We start from the raw sequence: 16,304 nt of genomic DNA, 5'->3' as shown, positions 1-16,304 counted from the left end.
TTTTGATATTTTATAAGGTCATGCTTTAATAAAAACTATATAAATCACACTTTTAAACTTTATACAGAACTTAGAAAAATTCCACAAATTTGTATCTAAATTTCGAGCTTTTTAACCAGAATTTTTAAAAAAATTTTGGCGTATGCAGTTAATGGGCTTATAGGCTAGGATTAAATGGGATATAAAACCGCATGCTTAGATTTTTTTTTTTGAATTCTTAGTAAAAAGTTTGTTGTTTTTGTAAAATGTTGTTGAATTTTTCTAATTTTTCTACAAAGTTTGAAATTTGGACTAACATGGTTTTTGCTAGGTAGTGGGCTGTATTTTTATAAAAAATAATAAACATTAAACAAGCAAAAGAAAAATAGCCAAAATTGGTCAAAATGTCGTGTCCCTATTATTTTTCACATGACTGTATGTCTATATCTATATCGATTTCTTTTGCACAATTGCGACCGCGTATCAAAATACATACAGTGCCGGACAAAAGTATTGGCAGAGTTTTTCGCAATATATGCAAAGTTTTTTATTCTAATTCATTTTCAATATTTTTAAATAAAAATATAGTTGGTACTTCACCAAAAAACATAAGAACAAAACCTCTAGACATTGTGAAAAACTCAGGAAAATTCAATAAATTTGCATACTAATTTGCAACTTTCTATTCAGGTTTTTTATTCAACGCAATTTTTTAGCAACTTCAAGCTTGTACTTTGTTATACTAGAATTAGATGGGCTATAAAACTGCATACTTTGAATTTTTTTACTTTGAATAAAAAATTGCAAAATAGTATGCAAATTTATTGAATTTTCCTAAGCTTTGCACAAAGTTTAGAGATTTAGTTTTTATGTGTTTTTGGTGTAGGACGAACTATATTTTTTGTCCGGCACTGTATACTGCCTTTCGGCTACTTTTAACAACTCCAACTTTTAACTGCTGCAACTTTTGAAGTATGTATGTCGTTCGATATCCGGAATGGGAAAGCGCTTAAAATATAGTGTATGAGTATGTAGAATTTTTTAAAGGAAACAAGTTTAAAATTCCTTTATATCTTTTTGCCGTATTCCCTAAGGTGTCGATATAAAAATAAAATGCAATCATTTGTACAAATTTGTAACATTTTTTGGGCAAGAATTTCTTTAACAGTCAGATGATTGGTAGATCGCATAGACATCTATTTTTTTTTAATTTTCGATGAAGAGTAATCTAACCTATCCACTCCGTAATATTACAATGATTTTAATATTATTTTTTGTTTGATATTTCCTTTGAGGTTATAATGCGTTCAACTTGAAAACGCCAAAAATAAATATTGTATGTATACCATAAAAGAACCGTTTTGATAAAGTCTTTGAAATTATTTATTTAGTTTAGAGAAATGCTTAAATATTTACCAAATAAATTAGCTGTAAGATACTCTGCCGTGTGTTTTTTTTTGTGTTACCTAACCACTTGAATTATTTTTATAAAAACCACTCTTCAAGAGGCCATTTGATCTAAGTAGAAACTCATACAATTTTTAATAAACTAATTTCACAGCTACATAGCGGATATATTCATAATAATCTTCGTAACTTCTCTTTCATGCTCCTTTCAATTACGTGCAGAAAGAAAGTTCAGCACACAAAGCGACGGGAATAGTGCCTTTTTACACCGCCTGCTGGCGCAGAAAAAAGGTAGACATCATATTTGCTGCTTTCTCATCGAACGTTTAATGCGAGTAGATAGCCTTTGCTTTGTCATAAATAAAAAAAATCGAAAAAAAGACCCTTAATATTAAAAAAAAGCTAATATTATTTTGCCAACAAAATCCATGGTAGACACAGCGCATCTGCAAACAATCAAGAAATGGCAATTGGCATATTCACTTTAGACGCCCACTAAAGATCGCTTAGTTGCACAACGCCCACCTGCATCAGCTTAGCTGCATACATACATGCATACAAACATACACCTACCTCTCACCTTAACACCTACATACTTGCAAACGTTTCTTTAATATTATTATTTTTTTTTAATTTATTATTGTCATTTTGCCTGTTGCCCTCTGGCAATGTTTTTGACTTTCTTATTTCGTTTTACTTAAGACACTTTGAAGCTTTTGCTTCAGCAGATTCAGTAATTCTTAAATGTGCTATGTTTGGCAAAGTTAATTGGCCCAATTTAGGCGATGAGTGAAAATTATCTTCGCCATTTTTATTTATTGCAATACCCATCGCAAACGTTTTTGCTCGCACATAAATGCGCATTACATTATTTTTTTTTATTGATTTCCGCAAACATTGTCGGTAAACGTTGAAGCGTTGTATTGATTAGATCGGCGGTTTTGTTTTCATAAGCTTATTCTCTTTTGCCATTTATTTGCTCTTATTGATGATTACGTTGGCGGCATTTTCGAGTCTTTTATTTCTGTTTTCCTTTTCCGCCACTATTGCAAATATACAAACATACATACCTTCCCCACAGTCACTCTCGTCCAAGCTCAAGAATATTCGCGCTTTTTTGCAAATACATAGAAATGCAAATTTGGCTTTCCAGTATGGGTATTCAAAAGTATTCCATTACTAACTGAATTGAATTCCATAATTGAGATTATATACGGGTCAATCCATGTCAAATTGACCAAAAGCTGAAAACAAATTTCGCAAGCTCAAAATTTCACAATTTACCTAATTTTACAAGTTTATTTTTAGAATATCTCAAAAACTGTTATGATTACAAAAAGGTTCTGGTTTCATTTTAGAGGTGATATTTGAGCTATAAAAAAAATTATATTAAAAAAAAAATATTCAACAATTTTTATTTAGCTCGAGACCGTTTTCAATAACAAAAACATTTAAAAAAAAATGTTAAATAAAAATATTACAGAATTTTTATTTTAAAAAATCTTAAAAGTAAAAACTTATACATAAAAGTATGACATGTACATTAGGGCGCAGTAATTTAATTTCGAAAAAAGTGTATGGCATATTCGAATTCTACGTTAGATTCTAAGCAAAAATGGTGAACACTATATACCAATTTTTAAAAGAAAAATCAGTGTATTATATGTTTTTCTGAACGAAATTAATTTTTAATTTACAAAATTTTGTGTTTTCTTCATACAATATGCGGTTATTTATTTTTTTTTTATAGTTGGTTCGCCATTTTTGCTTAGAATTAATCGTATGAATTTGCTATGCAGTTTTTTCGAAAATTTTGTTCTGAACAAATTACTGCGCCCTAATGTACATATATAAGTTTTTTGCTATTTTTTCTGTTTTTAAACAAGACCTTAACTTTTATCCTTTATTTAGGGCTACAAAGAAAAAAAATTAAAATAGTTGGAAGTATAAAAAAATTACATAAATTGAAATTAAAAAAAATTTAAAACAAAAACTTCTAAAAAATGTTGCCAACATTTTTTATACAATAGCTTCAACTGATCTTATAGGACTATAAAGAAAATAAACAATAAAAAAAAATTGGAAGTACAAAAAATTGCAGAATTTTGAAATTAAAAATTTTGTAAAAGCAAAAATTCTAAAAAAATGTGCTAATTTTTAATAGAATAGCTCCAACTCATCTTAAAAAATCTTAAAAATTTCCAGACGGTGGTTTTATAAAGATATGAATTCTTGAAAAGAAAATTTGCAAACTCTAAATAAGAAAAATAAATTAAATTAACATTTTTTGAACATCACTTTATAGAGATTGCAAAATTTTTTTCTTTCAAAGTTAAAAAAAAAACATTGAAAAAAATTTTGTCAAACATTTTTATAAGTTTTACACTCCCAGTCATTTGAATAGCACACCCTTTTGGATCCTTAGTTTTCCTTTTGTTTATTTAATATTCGCCATTTCTTATAAAATATGTAGCATATTATACGTGTAAATCCGGTTTTACAATTTTATTCAAATTTGAAAAACATGTCTCCAAAGGGGTGTGCTATTCTAATGACCTGCAGTGCTATTCAAATCACCGCGATTGTACATATTTTTTCTTTAAATACATATATCTCGTTTAAAGCGAGACCAGAATAATTCTTGTAACTACATATAATAGATTTTGAGATATTCAAATTTTAATTTTAAAACATTTTCGAAAAACAGTTTTAATTGTTTTCCATTGGCAGGACTTTGTTATAAGATCAAAAATGACGAGCGACCAGACCAAAATTCATCCAAATCAAAAATGGTTGATTTCAACCATTGATCGATTTGACATGGTTTGGCCAATACATATGTATGTGTGTATCAAAAACTAATTGGTCGGTAATAATATTAGTATGTACATACATACATACATCATTATTATTAAGTATTGGCTCAAAACGTCCGCTGGTTCTTATTTACGTTCATTGCAAAAACCCGTTTAAAATTACTAGTTTTAGTGAAACGAATCAACATATGCACAATTCATTCTTAAACTTAGTACCATAGCAATGAGAAATATTTTATGATTTAACTAATTGTTTTCATTATTTCCTTCCTTCCCCTTCCTCTCTTATCTAGGCGAACAAGAATGCTACGTTGTCCGCATCTGCAACCGGTGATCGCGTGCCACCCATTGGCAACTACCAATGGCCAGCCGATCAGACACCTGGCGTTATGGGACTCAAGAATCACGGCAATACATGTTTCATGAATGCAGTGCTACAGTGTCTCAGTCACACTGACATACTGGCCGAATATTTCGTATTGGATCAATATAAGGTGAGTAGGGTAGTGAACCTGATTTGATACTTGTAAGTACTTAAGTAAGTAAGACATATACATTTTAATATTAGGGGGGCACATAAACAGCTAGGATTACAGAACATACATCATTGAACACTNATATTTCGTATTGGATCAATATAAGGTGAGTAGGGTAGTGAACCTGATTTCATACTCGTAAGTACTTAAGTAAGTAAGACATATACATTTTTATATTAGGGGGGCACATAAACAGCTAGGATTACAGAACATACACATCATCGAACACGTTTGTAATCGCACTTCATTTGTGTATTTAAAATGTTACTTTCCTTTTTCGTTTTTGAATTCACATCCAATTTTACCTTTGCAAGATGACTTAGTATATACACTTGTGGTCAGCTGATCAAGTTAAGTGACAATTTCACCAGTTTTAGTTATTTCTCTTTTGTCTATTACTTGTTTATAATTTTTTTTTTATTAAAGTCTGGCACATTACTTTGTGCAACAATTATAAAAATTCAACAAACTTTAACAATTACACCCAAAAATTTTTAAATTCTTATTAAAAATATTTGACAAATTTTTAGGTATGCCGTTTTATAGCCCATTAAACTTTAGTAGGTTAAAGTGCAAATTTCAATACGCTAGAAAACACCGTTGATTTTTAATAATTTTTTTGTGGGCGGTGCTGAGCAATTCCTCCCATATAAAGTATGCTCGATAGTTATTTTTATCGAACCAATTCTTTTTATCATAAATTCAGTTTTAAAGTTGTTTGTAAAACTGAACTGTGGATGCATTGTGTTCAACGGTATTGCAATTTTTGGGCACTGCTGCATTAGAATATCTTTCCTGCGGCTGAGAAACCCTTCTGCCCAGATGTTGGTTCCACTCAGCCTTATGATAGCTCCCTCCGTCTGAGTCTGGATATATACGTACGTATATGAAGTGCAGGTGAGATTTGCAGGAACTTTCAAGGAAAATATCTTATAGCTTTGGTTGTGCGTACGCGTACCAACCTTGGTATCCTGGGTCGTACTAAATGTAGGGCCAGCTCAGTATTTTTAGGATATTGAAAGAAAAAATATTGATATCAGCATCTATTCATCGGCAGAGATTCGAAAATTTAAAAATTAGAGCGGCCCGTTATTTAATTTTATAATACATACGTTCGTACATATAATTTGTTCAACAAAATTGTCTTATTTGTTTTCCATTTAAGGCTGATTTAAAGAGGCGCAACAAAATCAATTCACGAAAATTTGGTACAAAAGGAGAGCTTACGGAGCAGTTGGCCAATGTACTGAAGGCGTTGTGGACATGCAAGAATGAGAGCGATCACAGCACCAGTTTTAAGGTAAAACTTCTGCGTTTTTCGTGAGTCAATTTTTGTATTTGCACATACATACATATGTATGTATGCGTGCGTGTAAATATTTAAATTAACATTTATATTTTCTTATGCAAATTCTTTTTTTTTCTCGTGCAGGCTGTTGTAGATCGCTACGGTTCACAATTTCGTAGCTCAACACAACATGATGCTCAAGAATTTCTGTTTTGGCTGCTGGACAAGGTGCACGAGGACTTGAATACGGCTACGAAACGGCGTTACAAAAGTGTAAAGGTGATTATTACTTTTATTTACTTATTAACTCTACTTTCGGAACTTAAAGTCTGCATTTAATGTTTGTTTTATGAGATTCGTATTGACATAAAAGCGGGGGCGGTTTTTGTTTATCGCTCATATACTTCTATTCGCTTATAGCCAGATTTATTTATAGCTATGACCTGTTACCGCCATTACCGCCATGACAACAAAAAAAAACGTGATAGTAAATATGGAAAATAAAATTTTCATACCAAATAAGAATGTTAAGCACTGTTTTTAGATATAAAGGGGATATATGTAACTCCTTCTGGTCTCAGAACTTAAAAAGGAAGTATCTAAATATTTAATGAGAACAAATGAACGTTTTAAATTTGAATTTAATATTACAGCAACAACTGTGCTTTTATTAAGAATTATTAAAAAATTCTAATTGTGCAATTGCTAATAATTCACGTTGATTTTTGATAATTCTTTTGTCGATGCTGTTAATATTCTCTCATATACAAAGAAAAAATGTCAAACACAGTTTTTTTTTGGAGAAAATACGTGACACCGCCAGCANCTAATAATTCACGTTGATTTTTGATAATTCTTTTGTCGATGCTGTTAATATTCTCTCATATACAAAGAAAAAATGTCGAACACAGTTTTTTTTTGGAGAAAATACGTGACACCGCCAGCAAAAAAAACGAACGTAGCATATCGATGACTGAGAGGAAGATCACCTATCTCGGCAGCCAGTTCGAGAACGCCCTTTCTCAGAAAACTTTTCAAGAACGCCCTATCTCAGAATTTGGTTCAAAAACGCCTTATCTCAAACGAAAATACATTGAAAATGTGCTGAGATAGGGCGTTTTTGAGCCGAATTCATAAATAGGGAGTTGTTAAAAAATTTTCTGAGATAGGGCGTTTTCGAACTGGTTACCGAGATAGGTCGATCTTCCACTCAGCCATCGATATACTCTGAATACATACACTGCGGGCCCGATAATTAAAAACCACTTCTTTACAAGTTTTGACGATTTTTTTTGTGAGTTTTAATTTATTTAAACAATTTATACATACATACAGATATAGGTCATACCAAGACTTATTAAACAGGTAGTAGGAGTAGAACAGCTGTTTTTTCAATTTGTTCCGTCTCTAAACTGTCAAGTATTGTTAATTTTTTCACAAAAAGTTTTAATTGGCAAAATGTATTTGCATGTGAATATTCAAAAAAGCTATTGAAAGCCAGCTTTTCGAATGTTTGCTTAACTCAGGAGCATAAACGCTGATTATTAGGCCCTGCAAAGGATGTATTGATGTTTCTGGAATGAAGAAAATTTACAAATAAAGAGTCTCGCCCCAAATTTACATTGTTTTATTTCGACTTTTTTATATTTCACATCGCCCACTATCTGCCATTCCTAAATTGGCGCTTCAAGCGCCAAGGCACTGTCAAAAATCCTAATACTTATACAATTTGTATGAAGGATGCCACAATAACGCGGCGCTAGCGCCGAGCAAATGGAATTTACATTTTTGACAGGGCGTTACGTGTTGAAGTTCGATGCAGAAGACGGAAAGAAAGAAGGGGACAAAAAAGTGAAAGCGGAAACGAGAATAAAAACGAGAGGAAATGAGAAAACGTCAAAAATTACGCCGCGATGATTTGGGTATAGCGCGCGCTGTCGCTGGTTGGCATTGGAAAACGCAACGCTTAGCGCTCCAATTTAGGGAAGCCAGTAGGATATTTAAAAAAGTAGACTATTTTTTTACACTTTAGATACCAGAAGCGACAACAAAGTACATACATATAAAACAAAGTTGTAACCCTTATACAGGATTTATAAAAATTCGCCAAACTTAAAAAAATGGACATACAAATTGTGTGGCCCAATAAATTATAGTATAATCTTGTGCAAATTTTAAGTGCATATTTCACAAATCTCGTTGATTTTTCAGATTTTTTATTTTTTTGCTGAGAAATTTTCGACGGTTTTTGTTCAAAAATAGCTGGAAGGGTTATTTTTTTTTAGAAATGCACAATTTTTTTTTTAAATGCTTGGAACGAATTTTAGAAAAGATTGTGGTATAGGCCCGAATTAAAAAAAAAAGTCGAATATTTTTTTAGCTAGGATTAGTTTCATAGAAAGTCTTTTCTAAAATCCATTCCAAGTATTTAAATAAAAATTATTCAGTTCGGTAAAAAATTCACTCTGCCAGCCAATCGAAAGGTGCAAAACGGTTCGAACCGCTCAACCGAACCGAACAAATTTTTCAACCAGTACATGTCCCTAATTTGCCTCCGCTACTGCCGTTATCCGATACACGTCTTGTTATTTCTTTCAAACGGTTTGAACCTTAGTAAACCTTTGGGTACTGTTCCATAATTATACAAAAACCATACTGAACCGATAAAGGCATGAGAGCTTTTTGTAGAAGGTTATTAAAGAACCGGCTTCCATTTTATGGGCAAAGTGCATATTCCAAATTAAATTAATAAGTTTTGATTCGTCCATGTAGCCTTTTATGAATTTATCTTTTGTATATTTAGAAATGGTACATATCTATCTTCTCGACAAAGACGCAGGTTTTGTATTAAACTGATATTCCAACTTCAACAGTATGGAGGAAAATATGAGAAATTTCCACTTCTATCCAGCTTCTCTTACGCAAGCATTGCGAAGAAATGGCATCTTATCTACTTATTGACTATAATTGTAAAATGTTTCATGAATTGCATAAGTCTGCATCAAATGTTTTGATCATTTATGTATGTATAGGTATATACACTTTCATACATATGTACATATATATTATGCACATACATATTTACGTTGCATTTTATTATTGAGGAAAATGTTGCGGCGTAATTTTTGCCCATCAAATGCACTAGTGGCTAGCCAATAGATGGCGACCAGACAGATTGTGGCAGTTAATTTTACAATTCTTATTTACATTCATTGTAAATTAGGCATCTGCAAAAAAAAAAAAAAAAACAAGTGATCAGAAAGAAAGAGGGAGAAGAGAAATGAAAAGGGTTTGTCGCAATATTGCGCCGACTGCTTATGTAAACAAAAGCAAATTATTGTTGAAGTATGTATTTTTATTAAAAATATTTTCTCGCGACGGTTTGTACTCATACACATCTGTGTATGCAGGTATGTAATTCGAGTGCGCCGTGATTGTAAGTATTGCTACGCGTGCACTTGAATTATTATCAAATTCGCAAAGTGGAAAGCTACAATTTACCTAGCGTCTCGTGTAGATAAGATAAACTAAAGGAGGAGGTAGCAGCGCTGCTAACGTTGACGCCGATAGCGTCGACAGCAAATCATTATGAAATAGCTTTTAAATTTACCTTCACAAAAAAATTTCTTCTGTTTTAAAAGTAGCGATCATTTTTTTTTTACGGTAACAAATATGTATATGGGGACTAAAACGGCAATATGAGAGAATCTCACGAGTTGTTTTTTTAGTGTCACTCCTTTCTCTCGTCGGAAAAGAAAACGCTGAAGCACTCTTTTGCATTTATTTCAATCAATGGAGTTCCAGAAACAAGTCTTAAAACGTTTATTTAGTCGAAAAAGTTTGTAATTTGTAATTTTTGATATTTAAGGTTTTTTTTTTTATTTAGAATAGTTTAAGATACTTGAAAATTTTAACATAAAGTGAAAATGTTCTTCGAGCCAAAACGAATCAATCTAGTAGAGTAATGAAACCAGTGTGCCACCAAAGGAAGAAAAACATTGATTATAAGATGACGATGATTGCGAAACAAGAATTCCAATTTTATTTTTTTTTTTTGGCTCATTCGAAGTTTATTCTAAAATTGTTACCTACATGAAGAAATTAATATATACAATCAGCGTTTAAAATTTTAATACCCTGACGTTTTGGCGATTTTATTTATTTATATTTTCCATACCAAATTTTTCTTATTTTTTTTTTAACATACATAGTTCATTCAAGAGAAAACAACGCGCCTGCCATTCTCAAACTAATAGTAGGCATTTATTTATTAAGGCTGCGTTTCACCAGATTCATTTAAGTGAAAATTACTTTAATTTTCGAAATTTCAATTGTTTGCATACGGATAACTTAGAGACTTCAAAATGTTTAATTCGTATGCACTATTTATCTCTGCGTACGATGAGACCTCATGGGAAATAACTATTTACCGCCTGGGCGTCTTTTTTGGCGGGCAGACATGCATACAGTTTTGATATTTTTTGATAATTTTTAATATTTTTCAGAATATAAATTTTTTGAACGTTGGCGTGTCAAATGCAAGCTTTTGGGTCTTTCTGATCGGCGGGAGCAGAAAGCTTTCTGATACAACTCTGCGCTGAACTGGTTTTCAAGCGAGTTAAATGATTTAACTGGTACAATTTTCCAACAACAATCAAGCCCATTTAACATGTTTAGCCCGTCAATTTGAACGTAGTATTGAATAAAGAACTTATTGAAACTGAAAATAATTTAAATGAGAATTAAATAAAAAAATAAATTAAAGTTAATTTCCATTTAAATGAGTTTAGAGAAACGCAGCCTACGCTAGGAATATTAGGCGTGTATTGTTGCAAAGAGTGCTGGACAGATGAGTTTTCTCTATAATATCGGTTGATTTCTTAGCTGCTGCAATGTCATTCTTTTCTCTTTTACGAAATTTCGGAAGAAAATCGGTTGAGCAGTGAAAATAATGCTGCTGCTATGTGAAGAATTTCTTGTAGAATTTTTTCAGAATTTTATGTATTTTTCGTACAGAAATTTCTTTACGAGTTCTTGTCAAGCACTTCATATAATATTGATTTATTTTGGAACGAATTTCCGTCATCCCTTGTCAAGTTTGTGGTTTGCAGACAAACCGGTTTCGGCGTTGTGTCATCTTCAGTGTCATTTTTCGTTCTCCTTCATATAATTTTATTTTTGTGTAAAAAAATCGTTATAGAAGTGAGATACTCTTAAAGATTTCGTTAAGAATTCGACCACTTTGTTTACATGGTAGGTACAATTTTTATTTTATTTTTTATTTTTTTTTGTGAGAGAGATGCACCTTAATGTGCTTATAACTACATACGTATAGGGTATGGCGCATGATCACCAGCAGATAAATCGAATAGAGCTTATGTATTGACCAAAATTTATAAGATCGGAAATTTTTTGTACATTAGAGGCCCTTAAGTTAAGGGCCTGTGAACGAAATGTCAAATCCTTTATTCTGTCAGCTTCTCCCATTTGTTGTAGCTAATCCATCAAAGTAACATGACTCATTATTGTGTGATCGCACTTTCAGAATTCCTATGGCCGTCCTGATGAAGTAATCGCCGCAGAAACGTTGGCAAATCACATCCGCTGCAACAATTCCTTCGTACAAGCGGTGTTCCAGGCACAATTCCGCTCGTCGCTCACTTGCCCACGCTGTAAAAAACAATCCAACACATTTGATCCGTTCCATTGCATTTCGGTGCAGTTGCCACAGTTGATGCAACAGACAGTTTTCGTAACTGTGGTATATCTGCAACGAGAACCACGACAAATAAAGATCGGTATAAGCGTGCCCACTGGTTCGCCCATTGTCGCCTTACGCGACCAATTACAAACAGATACTGGCATTCAGGGCAAGAGCATGGTGCTAGTTGATATAAACAAAGAAGGATTTACGCGCGTCTTCTACGACTCACAACCAGTAGCTACATTAAGTGGTATCGAATCGATTTATTGTATCGAAGTACCCGAAATAAAGAACGCGCCAACAACGGTATCATCGAAAACAGTTGCATCCGAGGAGAAGGAGAAGAAGAAGGAGGACATAATTGGCACCACCAATGCTAATTCCAAAACTAGTGGCGCGGCAACGAATTCTATCACAAATTCAACAGAGGCCAACAAGATATGTGCATCTGGCAAAACTACCGATACTAATGCCAATGCCAATTCCAATGCAGCTGGCCCCAAGGTCACAAATACTCCATCCACTGCCAGCACTACAACGGAGCTACTTTTACTGGTCGCGAATGTGCGCAAGCGGAAAGTAGCTGTTGAAGGTGCTGAAGCAGCGAAAGACAACAGTCCTGTCTATACTGTAGAACGGTTTGGCATGCCATTTAGCTTGCTAGCAGCACGAGATTGTTCTTATGCCGATTTACAAAAACTACTTTTATGCGAAATGGCGTCATTGCTAAAACCTGAAGTTTTCTCGAACGCAAAGCCACTCAGTGATATGTTTCAAATGCGTCTCCAGGATCCATCTGCAGATCCAGACACATACCTGCAGAATGTTGAGCACCCGCTGCTAACGGAGATGGTCGATTTAGCATTATCAGTACTCTCGGCGGAGGCTGGACCACCACATATAAAACTTTTGCTCGAGTGGTCTGAGCCCGAAAAACATTTTGCGGATCTCAGTGATAAGGTAGTGGAAGACGAAAGTGTACCGCGTTTACGCAACGATGGCAAATCGAAGACGGCAAACGACACTGCAGTACTTACTTTAGAGCAATGTCTTGAGCACTACACCAAAGCTGAAACATTGAGTGCCGAGGATGCCTGGCGCTGCCCCCACTGTCAGCAATATCTGCCGGTTGTGAAGACGCTAGGTCTATGGTCGCTTCCTGACATATTGGTGGTGCATTTCAAGCGTTTCCGGCAGCACCATGAGAAGGGCGCAAATGCGGCAAAACTTACCACTATGGTAAAATTCCCGTTAAATGCATTCGATATGTCACCGCACTTGGCGCGCGGTGATGAAGAGGAGGAAGGACCGCGCACAACGCTCAGTGTGACTGCTGCATTGGACATGGGGCCGCATAGTCGCCCAAGTCCATGGAAAAAGACACGTTCAGGAGACTCCCGATCATCCACGCTTAGCTCACGAGATAACAGGGAGACGCGTTATGATTTGTACGCTGTGTGCTACCATCAAGGGGATACGCTCGAGACGGGTCACTACACTGCCGCATGTAAGAACCCCTACGATAGGCAGTGGTACAAATTCGACGATCAAAGGGTTTCCAAGGTACCCAACGAATCAATCGAAGAAGAGATAATTAATAATGAGGCTTACATGTTATTTTACCAACGTCGCACCGGGGATGCAACTGAATGCTCCGGTTCGAGTTCGAATTCTGGCGATCACTGGGTCTCGCGAATTGCTCCGCCTCCAATGGCAGTGGTTGAGAAGATAATCGCCACCGAGGAGAAACTCGTTGAAGAAGATATATCCGAGGATCGTAAGGAAGTTGTTATTGTCGCTTCAGCTCCAGCGATTAACACAACACCTGGAAAAACTGACGAAAAATCCGTGGATATACCAAAATTGAAGGAACCTGTACATGAAGTGGACGCAGTTGTCAATGGTAAGTCTAAATTCTGAAAATGCTTTAAACCCTTTCCTAACACATTTCTATCTACAGAAAATACAGAAACGGCTACAATGGTTGTGGACATTGAAAAGATTTCAGTCGATATTGAAACGCTAGACTTTGTTGATGCGGATGCTGTCGCTATTGACGTTGAGGTTAATGCTGATTGCAAGAAGGAAATTATTAATAGCATCGCTAAATCCCTTAAAGAAGAATTTATGGCCAGTAGCGTTGGCGACAATCAGATCTTCGTTATGGACGAAGACTGTCAATCTGAAGAAAGTGAAACACTAACAAAAATACCACAATTCGTGAACAGCGCAACATCTGTTACCAAATTACAATCGTCACCCGTATCGACTTCCAGGGCGATGGCAGTATCGACGACGACGACGACTGAGGCGCCGCTGATACCAGCTTGTGCGACACCATCAAAAGCACCTGCTAGCACCTCAGCAAATAGAGTATTAACAGTATTAACCAATGGCTATGCTATAGATAACTCCACATTGCCAAATCGGGGGCCAACGAGCCTCGTGCATGCCGAAATAATTGGTAAACCCAACACTCCGGGCACGAGTCTCATTCCCATGTCTGCAATTCCAGTCGGTATTAATGGTAGCCGCATTAGAAATTCCTCAACTTCCTCCTCCAGTTCATCGCTGTCGTCACATTCTTCGCCACACTCGCTAGCCGCGTCCATACATGGCGCTTCGACATTACAAAACAAGTTTAATGGATTCACAGCCACTTCGGGCACAGCGAGCAGCAACTACAAGGAAGTATTACTCTCTAGCAGCCTAAAGAGTAATAGTAGCAGTATTATTAGCGCTGCAGTGGCAGCGCATACAGCACACGAACTCCACTTATCGCGTCATCAGCCATGGCATGGTAGTCGTTCGAGTGTCTCAGCACTGGAGAGTGGAACTCAAGCTAACAATCATCAGCACGTTCATGGCCTCAATCTAAGGCATTCGTTCTCCACCAGTTCAAATTGTAAATTACGCGAATGTAGCGAAACGTTATCGTCAATGTTGCGTAATTCTACTAATACATGCAGCAAAGACACTTTGATATTTATCGATCAGCAGAACCACCATCATCACCACAGCTTAATCGAAGACGATGACGATTCGTTCATGGGCAGCCGATCACTTTGGGTATGATAATTTATAACATTAATAAACTGTACATATATATGCTAACGTTTTAAACATTCATTTACTCCAGATTTCCCCGGTAACGCCACACAAACTTATAACGGTCTCACCCAAAAACTGAGGTGTCGCTCCTTAGTGAACTTCAATAAGAATTATAACAATTGATAATACAAATATACAGCAATTCGGGAATGAATAAGAGGATTAACGGTAGAAGCTAAGCATCATTGGCGTTTTCGCTATTGACTTTATGTAAAACGCAATTGAACGATTTACCAAGGAAGCGATTCCTTTTAAATTTAAGAAAATTGTGACCAAATTTATATAAATAAATGTACGTGTATGTATGTATTTGATATGTATGTATGCATGTTGCATTCTGTAGGCAATTGCAGTCTTTAGGTGACATTTAGTTACGTACAAAAAAGTGTCGATATTTATGTATACGACACTTAATATCCGCTAAGAGGCAAACAGATATTAAATGATATAGCAATAGCAATTTACAAATCATTATAAATAGATTAATACCAGTGAATGTAGTTTGAATGCACAGAGGAATAAATTATTGTAAAAATACATGTTAACTACGGGCTTAAGTGAAATGAAAAAGTTATCAGAAGTTGGCTTATTGATTGTTGCTACATTTTACATAGTTTGGTCAGAAGCAGGAGTTGTGCAAATATAATGACAGTTTGATATAAATATATATATATATGAAATTATCCAAACAGGTAGATAGGTACGACCACGTTGTGGTGAATTATGTTTTGGTGTGCTCATCTACAAATATATGCATAACGTGGGAAACTCTGAAATACGATATTTTTATGTATGTAAACATGTGATCATGTTAATCATGTATTAATATAAAAATACGATTATATTTACAACTGTAACATTAATTAGTGCTGTAAGTAACTATTATTGAAATATCGTTTTAAATTATTATTTTGTATAGCCGGGTTCAAGAGTATTGCAACATTTTTTATAACTGAAGAGGGCGAAGATAGTCCATTGTTCGCTTTGCTTATTTTATAGATGCAGCGACAGCAGTAGGAAATTGAAATATCTCTTTTCTCGTTAACTGTTGAAACGGCATAAAACATTCCTCATAAACTTGTACGGAATAGTACTGGAAAGACAATCAATCAGCCCTATCACCAATTCCATGTGAATAAATCTTTCCCATAATTTTACATGGAAAACAAAAACAAATTAGGAAAAATTGTTTTTGTTTTATAATTATTTTTTGGGAATATTTGTTGACGTGAAATTCGCGATAGGGCCGAATGCTTTGCCGAATATGTGAATAAAAATTCAACTTGAGTTTCGGCTCAGTTTTCGGAAAACTGCTTAACTCAAGCAACAGCAACTTGCTAGTGCTTGTGGATGTGCTTGGTACGTTTTACCCAAGTCGGTCTCGTATCGTAAAACCGGTCCTCATGATTTATCCGAGTCAATTAATGCATTTCCAACAGAATGAATTATAAGCAACAGTCGGT

The 16,304-nt window shown here is 34.7% G+C and overlaps 1 protein-coding gene across 1 annotated transcript in view; it reads left to right on the top strand.

Annotated features, from left to right (window-relative positions):
* Usp15-31 (Ubiquitin specific protease 15/31) overlaps positions 1-15,155 on the top strand; it is a 54,742-nt gene extending 39,587 nt beyond the window's left edge. Inside the window, exons 2-7 of the mRNA XM_017619795.1 lie at positions 4,496-4,696; positions 5,904-6,038; positions 6,171-6,305; positions 11,572-13,633; positions 13,691-14,799; positions 14,870-15,155. Coding sequence (XP_017475284.1) covers positions 4,496-4,696; positions 5,904-6,038; positions 6,171-6,305; positions 11,572-13,633; positions 13,691-14,799; positions 14,870-14,920 — 3,693 coding nt within the window. The 3' untranslated portion in view covers positions 14,921-15,155. The remainder of the gene's footprint in view (positions 1-4,495; positions 4,697-5,903; positions 6,039-6,170; positions 6,306-11,571; positions 13,634-13,690; positions 14,800-14,869) is intronic.
* Positions 15,156-16,304: the final 1,149 nt, after the last annotated feature.

The sequence above is a fragment of the Rhagoletis zephyria genome, unplaced genomic scaffold, assembly GCF_001687245.7.
Source record: "Rhagoletis zephyria isolate East Lansing unplaced genomic scaffold, Rhagoletis_zephyria_1.1 Rzeph_scaffold_01955, whole genome shotgun sequence".
Taxonomy (NCBI): Eukaryota; Metazoa; Arthropoda; class Insecta; order Diptera; family Tephritidae; genus Rhagoletis; species Rhagoletis zephyria.
Note: the sequence above shows the minus strand (reverse complement) of the source record. Positions and strands in the feature narration are given on the sequence as shown.